Genomic DNA, 17,093 nt, shown 5'->3' on the forward strand with positions numbered 1-17,093 from the left:
GGCCATTGCCAGAGAATAATAGGTTGAGGTATAGCGTCCGAGGTGGTGTGGTTGGGGCCATTGCCAGAGAATAATAGGTTGAGGTATAGCGTCCGAGGTGGTGTGGTTGGGGCCATTGCCAGAGAATAATAGGTTGAGGTATAGCGTCCGAGGTGGTGTGGTTGGGGCCATTGCCAGAGAATAATAGGTTGAGGTATAGTGTCCGAGGTGGTGTGGTTGGGGCCATTGCCAGAGAATAATAGGTTGAGGTATAGCGTCCGAGGTGGTGTGGTTGGGGCCATTGCCAGAGAATAATAGGTTGAGGTATAGCGTCCGAGGTGGTGTGGTTGGGGCCATTGCCAGAGAATAATAGGTTGAGGTATAGCGTCCGAGGTGGTGTGGTTGGGGCCATTGCCAGAGAATAATAGGTTGAGGTATAGCGTCCGAGGTGGTGTGGTTGGGGCCATTGCCAGAGAATAATAGGTTGAGGTATAGCGTCCGAGGTGGTGTGGTTGGGGCCATTGCCAGAGAATAATAGGTTGAGGTATAGTGTCCGAGGTGGTGTGGTTGGATTGTATAGAGTGTAGTAAGTCAGGTTCACTCTGCCTCCATTTGTTGCAGATTGGTAGAGGTGGATTGGTGGGGTTCCACGGGTATTATGTTCCATGTCTTCAATAGGTTGATGCCTGCCTCTAGGTTTTTGATTGTGTGTATTCTGCCCTGATGTCTGGCGGTCAGTTTTGTGGGGAATCCCCATTGATAGCCTATTCCGTGATTTTGTAAGGCTTTGGTAATGTTCACCATCTTTTTGCAGTTAAGGAGAGTGGCCTTTGACAAATCCGTATATAATCTGATGTTTGTATGTGATGGCGGGAGCGGGGGGGGGGGGGTCTGGCTGCTGTCATTACTTTCTCTTTGATCTGGTAGAAGTGAATGTGAGCCAGGACATCTCTGGGGATGGACGCTGATAGGAATGCAGGTTTGGGTATTCTATGTGCTCGATCTATGGCGAGCTCCAGATCTGAGAGAGATGGAATGAGATGCTTCGTGAATTGTTGGATAGATGATAATAGTGTATCGTTGGCGATATTTTCAGGGATACCTCTGAATTTTATATTGCTGCGTCTTGAGCGATCTTCAAACTCCGCTATTTTCAGGTTTATTTGCTCGATTTCAGAAGCGTGGTCATCATGTGCGTCAATTAAATGGTTGTGTGCTGTACTTATACCTCCCATTCTCGTCTCAATATGACGTAATCTGTGATCTTGTTGCTGGACCACATTTGAGGTCTGGGATAGTGATCCTGTCATATCGTTATGTAGTGTTTGTCGCAGGGATAGACGCATGTTCTTCATACACATTTCTGTGATAGGCTGGTCTGAGGCAGGGAAAGATTCTATCAGGGATGGTTCTGTGATGTGCTGAGGTGATGGAGGAATGAGAGGCTGACAGGCAGATAGTGAGTTTGAATCTAGACGGGGTCTAAATTTGGCTGGGCTGCTTGTGGTGGGTGACAGGGAGGAGATAACTCACCCGGGTCCCCAGGTTATAGTGGAGAACAGAGTCTGATGTCCGGCTGCTGGGATCTGCTGTCCCCCTCATGACTGCTGTGTCCTGTGTCCATGCAGCCGGCGCCATCTTGGATCCCTGTTGTGACAGCAGGGAAGAATTGGGTTCATTTCCCTGGCTGTCCAGGGGTTTTTCGGCAGCTAAGCATGGCTACCGAGGGTTGTACACCCTTTATCTGCTGATCGGTGCAGGTTAGAGCACTCTGTGTCAGGATGAGCCGCACTGTATCTGGCGGGTGGATGGAGCTGAACTCAAAGCGCGTCCATCCAGGAGCCAGCCATGCATGCACCCCCAAGGGCTCTATTTATAGAACATTCATTGGACCAATGAGACAATCATTCCTCCAGCTGTGACAACAGCCTTATGTTAAGTAACACAGTGATTTCCTATGATCACCGGCTCCATCTAGTGGCCACAATGAGGTGATTTTTCTGAAATCTCTCCATCAGTAAAACTAGCCCAATATGATATTATGGCCACTAGATGGAGCCAATGATCATAAGAAATAAAATATGTCCAAAACTCCTCCCAGCTGGAGAATGCCGGTCACATCCGTTCAACATTGTTCTCCATAGACCTCCAAGTGTTTGTGAAATCTCCCACCACAAAATGTACTCAGCCAATCACAGGGCTGGACTCCATTTTTATTCTTCTCCTGCCATCAATGGCCAACTCGGTCCCACACTTCATCCATGTCTTTGGGGGCCTCTGATCTCCTTATAAACTGTTTCTTCCATGATGAAGATCAGCCATGGAGTATATGTGAGGTGTATATCAGGGTGTGCTTCTTCCCCACATGAGAGCTGGGATGTCCAGCAACATTCATCTAGAAGACATTTCCCGCACTCAAGGCACTAATACACCTCCAGGGTTGTGTGGGATCCCTGATGTACAGGAAGACAGGACTTCAGTGAGGAACATTTCCCTCACTCAGGACAGGAAAGTGGCTTCTCCCGGGTGAGATCTCTGATGTGTATAAAGTCTGAACATCTCTGAAAAACATTTCCCACACTCAGGACAGGAATATGGCTTCTTCCCCGTGTGAGATTTCTGATGTGTGGAAAGATGGGACTTCATTAAAAAACATTTCCCACACTCCGGACAAGAATATGGCTTCTCCCCCGTGTGAGATCTCTGATGTATGTGCAGATCGGACTTCTGTGAAAAACTTTTCCCACACTCAGGACAAGAATACGGCTTCTCCCCCGTGTGAGATCTTTTATGCATATTAAGACTAGATTTAGAACAAAAATCCTTCCCGCACTGAGGACAGGAATATGGCTTCTCACCTGTATGATATCGCTGATGTATATAAAGATTGGACTTCTGTGAAAAACATTTCCCGCACTCAAGACAGAAATACGGCTTCTCCCCTGTGTGAGATCTCTGATGGGTGTAGAGAATGAACTTCCTTGAAAAACATTTCCCACACTCAGGACAGGAATATGGTTTCTCACCTGTGTGAGTTATCTGATGTGAGTAAAGATAGGACTTCACTGAAAAACATTTCCCGCACTCAGGACAGGAATACGGCTTCTCCCCCGTGTGAGATCTTTTGTGCGCATTAAGACTGGATTTATAACTGAAACATTTCCCGCACTCAGTACAGGAGAACCTCTTCCCTGTTGGAAGGCCGGCCCGGTCCCGCACAGTCTGAGGTTCCTCAGGATACAAGGAATCGGATGGTCCATCTACACTGGGTGGTGCCAGATGGACATTGCAGGGTCAGGATTTTCTCCTGGACTATACTGTGTGATGTCCTCATCTTCTACTTTCCAGTCTGGAGACAAAGTGAGACAATCCTCGGAGGTTTTCCTCATCTCCCGGCCATGGACTAAAATACAAAGACAAAGAGGATTACTAGACAGGAGCTGATTGGTTCCCCCAAACCAGGACTCCGCCCACATCAGGCAGCTTGGTCTCTGAGGAGCTTACAATTCCACCCTCAAGGGAACTAGGAAATGGCTCCTCTGATCTCCTACCAGGTCATTTCTTTATTCATGGACCTTAGTCAGAGAGTGAGGAAACAACCAGAACTGTCTTTTATAGGAGGGACAGTGATGAGGGGATTATAGGACGAGGGTCCCCACCCCCTCTATCACTCATCGCCATCTTCCCAACACAAGAAGTACTGCACTTCCTTATTTAGTCCATGATTTAGTCATGAAGAACAGCGGGGCTGAGCCCCACCAGAGGTCAGAGAGTGAGGATGGGGGGAGAACAACCAAGATGAAGACTGGACTGATCCTGAAGACCACCATCATTGGGGTATTGACTCCTCCCCCATTATCACTTTCTGTTTAAGGGTTCAAAGTTGGAGGATGTTATCACATTATTATCACCATGTAAAAGTCTGTGCTCCAATCACATCATCCGATATAAAATGTACAGCTGGGAGGAAATGGAGGGAACAAAAGAGAAACCATATTATGTGTATATATAGCAGTGGGGGAAGGGGGAGAGCAGAAGTCAGGGCTATGGAATGTACACCATAGAGTATATAGTGCAGGGGTCAGGAGTATGGAATGTACAACATAGAGTATATAGTGCAGGGGTCAGGAGTATGTAATATACAACATAGAGTATATAGTGCAGGGGTCAGGAGTATGTAATGTACAACATAGAGGATATAGTGCAGGGGTCAGGAATATGTAATGTACAACATAGAGTATATAGTGCAGGGGTCAGGAGTATGTAATGTACAACATAGAGTATATAGTGCAGGGGTCAGGAGTATGTAATGTACAACATATAGTATATAGTGAAGGGGTCAGGAGGATGTAATGTACAACATAGAGTATATAGTGCAGGGGTCAGGAGTATGTAATGTACAACACAGAGTATATAGTGAAGGGGTCAGGAGTATGTAATGTACAACAGAGTATATAGTGCAGGGGTCAGGAGTATGTAATGTACACCATAGAGTATATAGTGCAGGGGTCAGGAGTATGGAATGTACAACATAGAGTATATAGTGCAGGGGTCAGGAGTATGTAATGTACAACATAAAGTATATAGTGCATTGGTCAGGAGTATGTAATGTACAACATAGAGTATATAGTGCAGGGGTCAGGAGTATGTAATGTACAACATAGAGTATATAGTGCAGGGGTCAGGAGTATGGAATGTACAATATAAATGATAGAGTGTAAGGGTCAGGACTCATAATATTGGTATCCAGTAATCAGTGGAAGATTAAATGTTTACTGTAGACAAGTTGCAGAGATCCCACACCGCTGCCTCTCATCTCCTGAGACTGCACTCAGTGACTTGGGTCTGAGACACTACAGACATATCCCTCCACCCGGCACAGCCAGCAGACCACAGAGCAAGGAACCCTGGGAGAAATGTTCTGTCAGAGATCTTACTAGACCCGGTGATGGGGCAGAAGACCCAAAGCACACACCCCAGGTGTCTAGGTCTAGTAACATCTATGGTGAAAATGAACATTTTGCTGCCAGCTGAACCCCAGAACCTCCATAAATCCAGTCTAGATACATAAATTGTGTCTGCAGCACAGAGAAGGAAGATTATCCGAGAGAAATCCAGGAATACAGGACGGGGAACACAGCTCAGGAAAGTGACCAGGGGATTACAGGCTGATATCACCCAGTCCCCGCCCTACTCTGGACCAATCAGTGAGCAGTATGGGTGGAGGAATGGATTTAGTGTTCATGACCCACCTGTGCTGATCTCTGTAGGAGTGTCCTCCTCTATAAATGTCCCCGTTATTCCATCCTCCTCCATAGACTGCTGATCATCCCTCACATACGCCTCTTCTTCTTCTGCTTTCACCTCAAATTCTATATCGATTGGATCTCCACTCTAAATCAAGGAAATGAGAGAAAATATCATCTGTAAAATATAAGCTCACATAAAAAAAAACAAAAACCACACATCACCTTTACAAGTCCATATTCTAGCTGCTCCATCCCACCAACCTTGTAATAGTGAGGGATGGTGTGACCTTCCTGTGTGGAATCCCGGGAATACAGAGGACGAGGACATCTCTCTGGTGGGTTCCTGGTATTAGGTGGCTCCATCATATCCTTGTGTCCTTCTGAAAACTCCTCCATCACTCCATACTCCTCATCCTCCTCTTTATACTCTTCTTTAACATCAATATTATCATCCCCGAGGATTCCACTCTGAAAGATATAATAAAACATTCATTGTAACAAACATGCTGTGTATAAATCACAACTACCAATAATTGTCATCATCTACCTGATGATGGTGAGGGATGGTGTGACCTTCCTGTGTGGAATCCCGGGAATACAGAGGACGGGGACATCTCTCTGGTGGGTTCCCATGACTGGATCCATCTGTAGGAAACACACACACTGACTGAATCCATTGTTTCTATGTGTTTATCAGATGATGGGGGATCTAGGTGGATCCTCCGTACTGCTCTCTCCTTTACAATAAAGTCTCCTCTTACCCGGTGATGTGAGGGGCGGCTGATTGTCCATCATGACGTCCTTGTAGAGATCCTTGTGTCCTTCTAAATACTCCCACTCCTCCATGGAGAAATAGACAGTGACACCCTGACACCTTATAGGAACCTGACACACACAATGATACAGTCACCATCCAGACACATCCCTTGTCTGTTACTGGAGAATGTCCCAGAATTCCCGGCACCGCTCACCTCTCCTGTCAGCAGATGGACCATCATGGTGGTCAGTTCCAGAATCTTCTGCTCTTTCTCCCTCTCAGGTATCAGAGAATGAGATGGAGGCACCATGGTGAGGCTCCGGGTTCTGCTCCATCCTCCTGAGATTGGCTCCCCACTAGACTTCTTCTTTACAACATAATCCTACAGATCAGGAGACAAATAAAACAATATCAACCATCTGACATCATCTAAATGTGTGCAAAAATAAAATGGTCTATTGACCAGAATAGACAAGAGTGATGTCATGTGACCTCTCAGAATCCTCCTCACCTCTCCGGTCAGGTCTGTGTTTTATTAAGAGATAAGAGTGATGTCATGTGACCTCCCAGAATCCTCCTCACCTCTCCGGTCAGGTCTGTGTTTTATTAATAGAGATGAGAGTGACGTCATGTGACCTCCCAGAATCCTCCTCACCTCTCCGGTCAGGTCTGTGTTTTATTAATAGAGATGAGAGTGATGTCATGTGACCTCCCAGAATCCTCCTCACCTCTCCGGTCAGCAGGTAGATGATCTCCAGGGTGAGGTTTAGTATCTTCTCAGTCATGTGACTCCGGTCCTCCTCCATCCTCATTGGTGCCATCATGTGATCTATACAGGTCTCCTTGTAGACGGATAACTTTGGGAAATGAAAGTAAGAATGATTTGGATGGTATTGGTCACACAATAATAGGATGTGGATGTGAGGGGGGAATAGGAGGGTTGCTGGACATTGAAGAACTACTCCCCCCATGGGAAGACTATTTGTTTGGACTGTTTAGAGTTTACTACAATTTTGAGGTCCGGGGCCCCTTTTCTCTGTTGGGTTTGTTTGGTCTCTGAACTGGTTTTGATGAGTATTAGATCTGCAGACAAGGAATGATAAATCTGATCCTTCCTATGACTAGTTTGCTCTGAGGCAGTGCTGTGAGGTCAATGTCGGCTCATCATGCAGGGATGGTCACTTTACATCACCCGACGCCCGGGACATGTAGTTCTGGGGGCCGGGCAAGTATTGTTTTTATTCTTTATCCCTGCTGAGGGCAAGCCGCAGGGCTCTCCTTTCAGGTGCCAGCCTCTTCCACCCCGTGTGTGTGAACCTCTCCTGTACCTACTATGCTTCCCCGGCTCTGCTTGCCCATCTGTGGGCCCGGGTCAGCAGGTGCCGGAGGGTAGAGGGGATGGAGGAGAGCGGACATGTTCACTCCCTTCTTGTCCTGACCCAGAAGTGACGTTATGACAGATTTCCCGACCATCGAGGCCGGCAAAGAATGTAATGCTGTGCGATGTGCACTACATTACATCCAATGGAGTACAGGGGAGACATTGGGGGTCTTTTAGACCCTGGATGTCTCAATAAAGAGAACCTCTCATCAAAAGTCATCTCATAGAGGACTTTGTCCCCTTAAGTAAATTTTTTTTTTAATTGTAAAGAATTAAAGTTACACCCAAGTACATAACTCCTCCCTTTAAAAAATGTTAAGGCCCCCCCACCCCCACATATATGCGCACCCAAACGTAAGAGCACACGCTGGAGCGCCTACACGTGATAACATTGATTGTGATACACGTTACATATCGCCGGTCACCCCAGAATGAGAGGATAATTCTAGGAGCAGACCTCCTCCGTACTCTATACTGATGACCTAGAAGGGGCTATAAATGTGTCCCCTATAGATAATACCGGGGACTAAAGGTTGTCACCATTTCAGCACACACAACTTAAGGGTTGACATGTTGGATATCTATTTACTCGCTGCAACCTCGGCTTTTATATTTTTACACATAAATGGGTCATTTATTGCTTTTTGTGCCCTGAAATCAGCTTAAGTGTATTTTTTAATGAAATTTGGCATTTCCTAGACTTTGTGATAATATTTTGTGACATAAAAAATTAGAACTGCCGCTATTTTATTCTCTAAAGTCTCTACTTTCAGAAAATCGATATTTTGGGGGTTTTGTGTCATCTTCAGGATAAAATGATTTTTTAAATGTGCAAAAAGTGCAAAAACAGCTCTGGGAGTGAAAGGGAGAAAGGATAAGCCGGACACTCCCCTTTCCTGAGGAGCAGCCAATCGGTTCTCATTACACTGCAAGGTCTCTCCCCTCCCTGCTAGTCCCCGGGTGCAGTGCTGGAGACAGGCGGGGGAGGGGAGGAGGAGATAAACAGAACAATGTTACACATATTACACATTTAAGTTGCTATAAAGCCCCTTTCATTTTTGAAAGCCCCCAACATTCCTAAAAGAGCCTCAGATTTATATACATTTGTTGTAAATAGGAAATAACATCTTATTACCTCCTCTGCTGCCACTTCCACCAACGTCTCCTCTATACTTCTTCCCGCCTCACCTCTCAGCTGGAACTTCCTGTCTATACCTGACATCACTTCCTGTCTGTACCTGACGTCACTTCCTGTCTGTACCTGACGTCACTTCCTGTCTGCATTCCATAGAGACTTCCTGTGTGAGTATAGATAAGATCCCCACCTTGTGGAGTTCAGAGGAACTGCAGCCCCGAGATCCATCCCATAATCCCCCTTCCTGTATAATATGTACCTTACAGGGATACTACGGGAGATGAAACATTACTGAATAAAGGAAGAAGAAATAAATGTAACTCTTATGTAACCAACTGTTCAACAAACATCTCTTATTACATATAGAAAAGTCTTACAAACACAGAACACAAAATACAAATGTATAGCTAATGAGAGCGATCCCGCCAAACCTGATCCTTCTGGGGGGGACAATGCAAAAATATATATCAATCCACTCATAATGACATCATCTTCTGGGAGTGTCTGCACATCCATCCATTTCATACACATTTCATTGTCTCAGCAGATCTCCTGCAGCCTATTAGCGCCCATTTCCCTCTCTATGTCTCAGCGGATCTCCTGCAGCCTATTAGCGCCCATTTCCCTCTCTACGTCTCAGCGGATCTCCTGCAGCCTATTAGCGCCCATTTCCCTCTCTATATCTCAGCAGATCTCCTGCAGCCTATTAGCACTCATTTCCCTTTCTACGTCTCAGCGGATCTCCTGCAGCCTATTAGCACCCATTTCCCTCTCTATGTCTCAGCAGATCTCCGGCAGCCTATTAGCACCCATTTCCCTCTCTATGTCTCAGCAGATCTCCTGCAGCCTATTAGCTCCCATTTCCCTCTGTCTCAGCGGATCTCCTGCAGCCTATTAGCTCCCATTTCCCTCTGTCTCAGCGGATCTCCTGCAGCCTATTAGCACCAATTTCCCTCTCTATGTTTCAGCAGATCTCCTGCAGCCTATTAGCTCCCATTTCCCTCTCTATCTCTCAGCGAATCTCCTACAACCTATTAGCTCCCATTTCCCTCTATATGTCTCGGCAGATCTCCTGCAGCCTATTAGCTCCCATTTCCCTCTCTATGTCACACATTACAACAAGCAGCCACAAAGGTAAATGTAAAATAAAAGCAGAGAGGGAGAGAAGGCTGATAAAGCAGCTCATCGATGAGAGGTACATAAGAACATACAATGTCAATACAAAACAGTGACATGGCCATCAATCACAAACGATCGGAGCAGACAGATCGGTGTCATAGGTGTCCCGTGGGTCCTGAACTGCCTCCAGCACAGGGACAGTAGCAGGGTGTAAAGCAGGTAGGTACTCCAACTTTCTCATTTCTGCTCTGACCTTCATCAGTGCCGGTAACATGGGGGACATAGAAGACAGCCAATGCATGGGAATGGTTCTCCTGGCTGCCCTCATGTAGGTGGAAAGTTTCCTCGCACATTTAGAGAGACCCGAAAAGGTAGACCCAACAGAAAGTAAATGGGCTCAAAAGGGACAGGAGCCAGGAAAAGTAACCACAATGGGGTAAGGCCCGCCTCCAAAAGGGCGCAATGGACCGGCAATCCCAAGAAATGTGGAAAAGAGTGTCAGTTTCCATCCCACAACACCAGCAAACAGAAGAAACATTCAGGTTACTATCATGGAGAACCTCAGGGGTCCGATACCAAAACATCGGGGTCTTAGAAGGATTTTCTGTACACATTACACACACAGAAGATTTAGAAGAGGCCTCCCAAATCCTACTCCATTGATCCAACCCAATATCACATTGAAGGAAACGGGACCATTTACACATATAAAGGGGAGAACCAATAGAAAAAGGGCGACATCTACAAGCAATGTATACGTAGCGGAAATGATGTCCCGGTGGTGTGGGCCTTGGAGGCAGATATGCTCTAAAGGGGTAGGTTGTTCAAGAGTCAGAGAAGAGGCTTTGGGGGCAAAAATGTGTTGTATCTGTAGATAAAATACTGATGGGGTGGAATGCGAGCAGCTTTTTGAATGTCAGGGAAGGATTTAAGGTTGTGAATTCCGGGATTGACCAAATGTGGCAATTGGAATAGATTAACCTCAGCCCAAGGATGGACTCAACCAATGGCCAGACCATCTGGGAGACTTGGATTAAAAATGATGTTGGTCAAGGGGGAACACTTAGAGCCTAGGATGAATCTAACCCTACACCTCCTCCATATAGACAACATAAACTGCATGGGTCCTAATATGAGAGGAGAGGTAGTGCGGGCTGTGACACAATAAGTCCCCCTCATTCCCTCTTTACACCAAGTCATGGCCAGACGTGCACGCCTCGGTTAGCTAGTCGCTGTGGCCGTGTGCATGTGGGTGGGATCTGTGACAGCCTCTGATGACTCCTCTGTCATCCAATAAAGTTGATGGACCTCTGATGTCTTCCTTGTCCTACGATGAAGCTGATGGACCTCTGATGACTCCCCTGTCCTCCAATAAAGCTGATGGAACTCTGATGTCTCCCTTGTCCTACGATGAAGCTGATGGACCTCTGATGTCTCCTCTGTCCTCTGATGAAGCTGATAAACCTTTGATTTCTCCTCTGTCCTCTGATGAAGCTAATGGACCTCTGATGTCTCTCGTCTCCAATGAGGCTGATGGACCTCTGATGTCTGCCTATCCTTTGTTGAAGCTGATGGACCTCTGATGACTTCCCTGCCCTCTGATAAAGCTGATGGACCTCTGATGTCTCCCTTGTTCTACAATGAAGCTGATGGACATTTTGATGTCTCCCCTGTTCTCAGATGAAGCTGATAGACCTCTAATGTCTCTCCTGTCATCTGATGAACCTCTGACGTCTCCCCATCCTCTGATATCCACCAGTCAATGTTCACTGAAGGAAGGGGGATCCAGGAGCGAACATTCACTAAAGGAAGGGGAGATCCATGAGCGAATGCTCACTCCAGGAGGGAGAAATCCAGGAGTGAACGCTCACCATGGGAAGTGGAAATCCAGGAGTAAATGTTCAATGAAAGAAGGGGAGATCCAGGAGAGAATGTTTACTAATCTCCCACCCCTCTAACTGGCATCACCCCCTGTGCCGATCCCTCTGACCAGATCCTCGGACTAAGGCCCAAACCATGGTCCTGGAAATGACCGGCTCCTGTGGTCACCTCACGATGAGCCCTTCACACTGTCGGTGTAGGCACTGTACTGTAGGCCACATCTCTCAGGTTGGATGTTCCCTGACTGATGCAGATACCTAAACATGGAGTGAACTGACCCTGAGCACTTCTCTGCCAGGTCCAGACTGTCTCCTGCCACATGCAGACTGCCTCCCCTCAGGAAAAACAAGATGGAGTCCTTCACTCTGCTCTCACTAAGCATGCTGGTCTCTGTAGTTCCATCCCTCATATCAGCCTATCAGGCCATTTCTGTTCAGGACTGCATATTCCACAATGCTTTGCAGCTGCACCTCCTGCTTGAGAAAGTCCCTGTCATTGGCTCCTTTAATAGCTCTTCTGATTGGCTCTCTCTGTATTAAGGTCTGAGAGGAGAAGGGAGGGGCTGAAATCCCTCACTGCCTTGTGTGTATCCAGTGCAAGTGTCAGATTTCACAGGAGATGCCAGTCAGCAGGTTACAGCAGTCACAGATAGGAGTCATTTCCTCCCCTACACAAGGATCTACAGTCCATACACACCCAGCACAAGGCCGGGGTCACACTACCAGACGCTTCTCGGGGCTGCAGTTCCTCTGAGCTCCACAAGGTGGGGATCTCACTTCTACCCAGACAGGAAGTCTCTATGGAAGACAGGAAGTGCTGTCAGTTACAGACAGGAAGTGGTGTCAGGTACAGACAGGAAGTTCCGGGTGAGAGCTGAGTTGGGATGAAGCGGAGAGGAGACGTTGCTGGAAGTGGCAGCAGAGGAGGTAGTAAGATGTTATTTCCTATTTACACCCAGTAACCCCCATCATGTCCGTCCTCTTCCTCCATAGTCATGTCCGTCCTCTTCCTCCATAGTCATGTCCGTCCTCTTCCTCCATAGTCACTGTGACGTCTTTTATCTCCAGCAGATGATGATACACACACATATAGTGTGGGAACCCAGATTAACCCCTTCAGGGGCAGAACATTCCCCCACTTCCGGGGCCAGAACATTCTCCTCATTGTGGAGAGGTGTCACCTTCTCACCTCATCAGTCTATACTAATGGATTATACCACTATTATAAGTGGCGGGGGATGGAGAATCCTATGACATCACACTGACCTTGCCGCTCCTTCCCCAATGTCCTTCCAACCAGAGTCATATAATCCTATGACATCACACTGACCTCACAGCTCCTCCTCCCAATGTCCCTCCATCCAGAGTCAGAGAATCCTATGACATCACTTTGACCTCACAGCTCCTCCTCCCAATGTCCCTCCATCCAGAGTCAGAGAATCCTATGACATCACACTGACCTCACAGCTCCTCCTCCCAATGTCCCTCCATCCAGAGTCAGATAATCCTATGACATCACACTGACCTCACAGCTCCTCCTCCCAATGTCCCTCCATCCAGAGTCAGAGAATCCGATGACATCGCACTGACCTCACAGCTCCTCCCCCAATGTCCCTCCATCTGACATTTCCCTGATGTTCTTAGGATGTGGGGTCCCTTGGTATCCTCACATGTAAAGTGGGACTGTTGGTCCTGCGTTGTATGTAATGACATCAGAATGCTGCAACAAGCCTATACCCCGAGTAGTGTGGGGGTCCTGTGGGGGGGAATTATACCTCAGCCTGAAGTGGGGCTTTAATAAAATGGAGACCTGAATGGAGAGGTGAGGAGGATTCTGGGAACATCATTTGATGTGACTATTTGTGTTCAGATGTAGAGTTTTCCTCCTGTGAAGTCTGGAGATCATATGACATCACATTGCCTCCACCTCCCTCCCTGATAGAAGAGAGAAAGAAGAAGAAGATTCTAGAAGTCACCAGAGAGATCACTGAGCTGCTGACAGGAGAGGTGAGCGGTGCCGGGAATTCTGGGACATTCTCCAGTAACAGACAAGGGATGTGTCTGGATGGTGACTGTATCATTGTGTGTGTCAGGTTCCTATAAGGTGTCAGGGTGTCACTGTCTATTTCTCCATGGAGGAGTGGGAGTATTTAGAAGGACACAAGGATCTCTACAAGGACGTCATGATGGACAATCAGCCGCCCCTCACATCACCGGGTAAGAGGAGACTTTATTGTAAAGGAGAGAGCAGTACGGAGGATCCACCTAGATCCCCCATCATCTGATAAACACATAGAAACAATGGATTCAGTCAGTGTGTGTGTTTCCTACAGATGGATCCAGTCATGGGAACCCACCAGAGAGATGTCCCCGTCCTCTGTATTCCCGGGATTCCACACAGGAAGGTCACACCATCCCTCACCATCATCAGGTAGATGATGACAATTATTGGTAGTTGTGATTTATACACAGCATGTTTGTTACAATGAATGTTTTATTATATCTTTCAGAGTGGAATCCTCGGGGATGAGAATATTGATGGTATAGAAGAGTATAAAGAGGAGGATGAGGAGTATGGAGTGATGGAGGAGTTTTCAGAAGGACACAAGGATATGATGGAGCCACCTAATACCAGGAACCCACCAGAGAGATGTCCCCGTCCTCTGTATTCCCGGGATTCCACACAGGAAGGTCACACCATCCCTCACTATTACAAGGTTGGTGGGATGGATCATCTAGAACATGGACTTGTAGAGACAATGTGTGGATTGTTTATGTGATCTTACATTTTACAGATGATATTTTCTCTCATTTCCTTGATTTAGAGTGGAGATCCAATCGATATAGAATTTGAGGTGAAAGCAGAAGAAGAAGAGGCGTATGTGAGGGATGATCAGCAGTCTATGGAGGAGGATGGAATAACGGGGACATTTATAGAGGAGGACACTCCTACAGAGATCAGCACAGGTGGGTCATGAACACTAAATCCATTCCTCCACCCATACTGCTCACTGATTGGTCCAGAGTAGGGCGGGGACTGGGTGATATCAGCCTGTAATCCCCTGGTCACTTTCCTGAGCTGTGTTCCCCGTCCTGTATTCCTGGATTTCTCTCGGATAATCTTCCTTCTCTGTGCTGTGGTGGTTTATGTAAGGATATATATTATTTATAAAGGGCGGAGTCCCGTTCCCTTAGATGAAATATTACAGTGCCTCCAGCCGTCAAATACGGCAAATATTTAGTAAACCAATAATTTGGACACCTTGATAATTTGATCACCACTTATTATTAGACCTTGAATTCTTTTAGCCAGTATGATTTCGTACCATACACACAAAATTTGCCTTATATAAATATATACATTTATTTATGTACAAATATTATATATATATTAACACAAAACGCAAAAGACTGGTGATGAATGAATACTGATACACACGATCAAAGATATACTATACCAATATCATACACGATATAATGTTTCTAAATAATGAAAAATAATATAACAATTTTTCTAGATGATAATGATTAAAATTAAATTTAGTAATAACTAATAATTTAGAGTATTTCAGAGGTCATTTTCTCTCATCACGTGGCCATAGGAATGGGAGAAGATATTCCCTGATACATTATACTCTAATTACTAATATTTAATAATTTATGAAATATGAAAATTTGCAATTTGACACCAAACAATTTTAGCAGTAATACAGGATCTCTCTCTATATATATATGAACACCCAATGCAGTTGTTATCACTCTAAGGTAATTCTTATCACTCTACACAACAGAGGAAATATGCAATGCAAAATTAAATGGACAGTCTCACCACACCCGGAATTTGGACTATGACACTTTCCCAGTGGATTCAGCTGGCAATGGAACGCCTTCAGATTGATGGCCACAGGGACAAGTGATAGATATGTAGTATAGTAGAGATTCAGAAGTTTAGGAGAAAGTTTTTAAAAGTTTGAAGGGATGAAAGAGGGGTTATTTAGCAGAAATGTCTCTGCAGATGTCTTCAGATGTCTTCAGCTTTACTTTTAGTGAGGGTTTTTTTTTAGGTCTTTTTTTTTCAATGAGCTTTTTTTTTCCAAATGAGGCGCATGGGCTATTTATACCATCTAAACTATTGTTCTAAGAGACCCTCCCAACAGGCTTTTGATTGGCCGGTCGAGAAGTGTATGTACCTAAGCTATCTCTCACCTGTCCGCCAGATGGCAGTCATGTACCATAGAACAATTTGAGTATTGATGATACCTCACACCTCGGGTGGATTTCAAGGTGATTTTAGGTATTAAATATCCGTCTCATCCAGATATATATATTTGATTATACCTATAATGTCGTGGATAGGAACTATGGAATATATGTGTATATCCAGTTATTCATTTCCCTGAGATACAAACTTGTGTGAAAGCATTTGTTTCCTGATAAGACATACAACTGATGCTAATTCACAATATATCTTACTTTTCATCATCTCAATACTCAAGTTAGTGATATACAATTCCCATTGCTGAATGTATTTTTGTTTCAGAAAGAGTAGGAATAATGTATCTTCCTGTTAATGCTTCTGGGGTAAAAATATAAGTTCTTAGCTTTATATGTCCCAATTTTAACCTTTTTGTTTTAAAAAAAAAATTCCCATGAGTAGGAAACCCTCTGTTTACCTGTCCATTGTGTAGGGGTTGGGGTAAACAACCAGTTATACTTGTAACCTCAGTGGATAATAGTATATTGTGACAGTTGGAGAAGTTTGTTTGTTCATCACACCCTCCAAGGTTTTGGGTAAACCTTCAGCCAGTTAGGTTTCCATCTCATCATTGTTCACTTGTTGTGACTCAATGTTTGAAGGTCCAAGGTCTCATTTGACTGTCTGTTTAACTTTTGTATATGCATTCTCCTCAACCCCAATATACAAACAGTATTTGTTGACATATCACATTTTAGCTAGTCTCATAGTCTCCAATTGAAACTCCTCAGAATCGTGGTCTTAGGCCACCCGTGGATAGTCAAACAGTCTATTGTCTCTGGAAAAAGTTCCCTTCACCCATTATCTGCATGTCTTCACTAGAGGGTCCTTTGAATTTTCAACCAAGAAAAGTTAACCCTTAACAGATGGCTAGGCTGGTTTGCTGTCAGAATGAAGTTATGTTTTTGATAAATCTCAAAAGGCACTACAGCTGCAGACACAATTTATGTATCTAGACTGGATTTATGGAGATTCTGGGGATCAGCCGGCAGCAAAATGTTGATTGTTACTATAAGCATTGCATAATGTAGGCACCCAGGACATGTGACTGGGGTCTTCTGCCTTCTTCTCCACCACTGTCCCTGTCAAACACCGTCTGGCGGTACCTCTAGAAGTCCACAGGACAGGATTCCCCAGAGCGTGGAATCTAAGTCTCAGTCTGCTTGTTCACTAGGACCCCTGATGGTGGGGATGGACTTGGAGCAGACAGTGACCAGGTCACGGCCCCTGAGTACACCCGCCCGTGGTAGAGGGATCTGCCAGAGGTATATGCAGGTAGAGAGCCTGATGTGAAGAGGCGGAAGGCTGGAGCCGTGATGACTGGATCTGTGCAGGATG

At 45.6% G+C, this 17,093-nt stretch overlaps 1 protein-coding gene across 1 annotated transcript in view; it reads right to left on the reverse strand.

Annotated features, from left to right (window-relative positions):
• The window catches only part of LOC149443051 (uncharacterized), a 29,239-nt gene extending 13,058 nt beyond the window's left edge, over positions 1 to 16,181 (reverse strand). Inside the window, exons 1-2 of the mRNA XM_089655978.1 lie at positions 16,174 to 16,181; positions 2,497 to 3,100 (exon numbers count right to left, since the gene is read on the reverse strand). Coding sequence (XP_089512104.1) covers positions 2,497 to 3,100; positions 16,174 to 16,181 — 612 coding nt within the window. The remainder of the gene's footprint in view (positions 1 to 2,496; positions 3,101 to 16,173) is intronic.
• Positions 16,182 to 17,093: the final 912 nt, after the last annotated feature.

Source organism: Staurois parvus, unplaced genomic scaffold (assembly GCF_062004578.1).
Source record: "Staurois parvus isolate SC_StPar_1 unplaced genomic scaffold, SC_StPar_1.0 ptg000879l, whole genome shotgun sequence".
Taxonomy (NCBI): Eukaryota; Metazoa; Chordata; class Amphibia; order Anura; family Ranidae; genus Staurois; species Staurois parvus.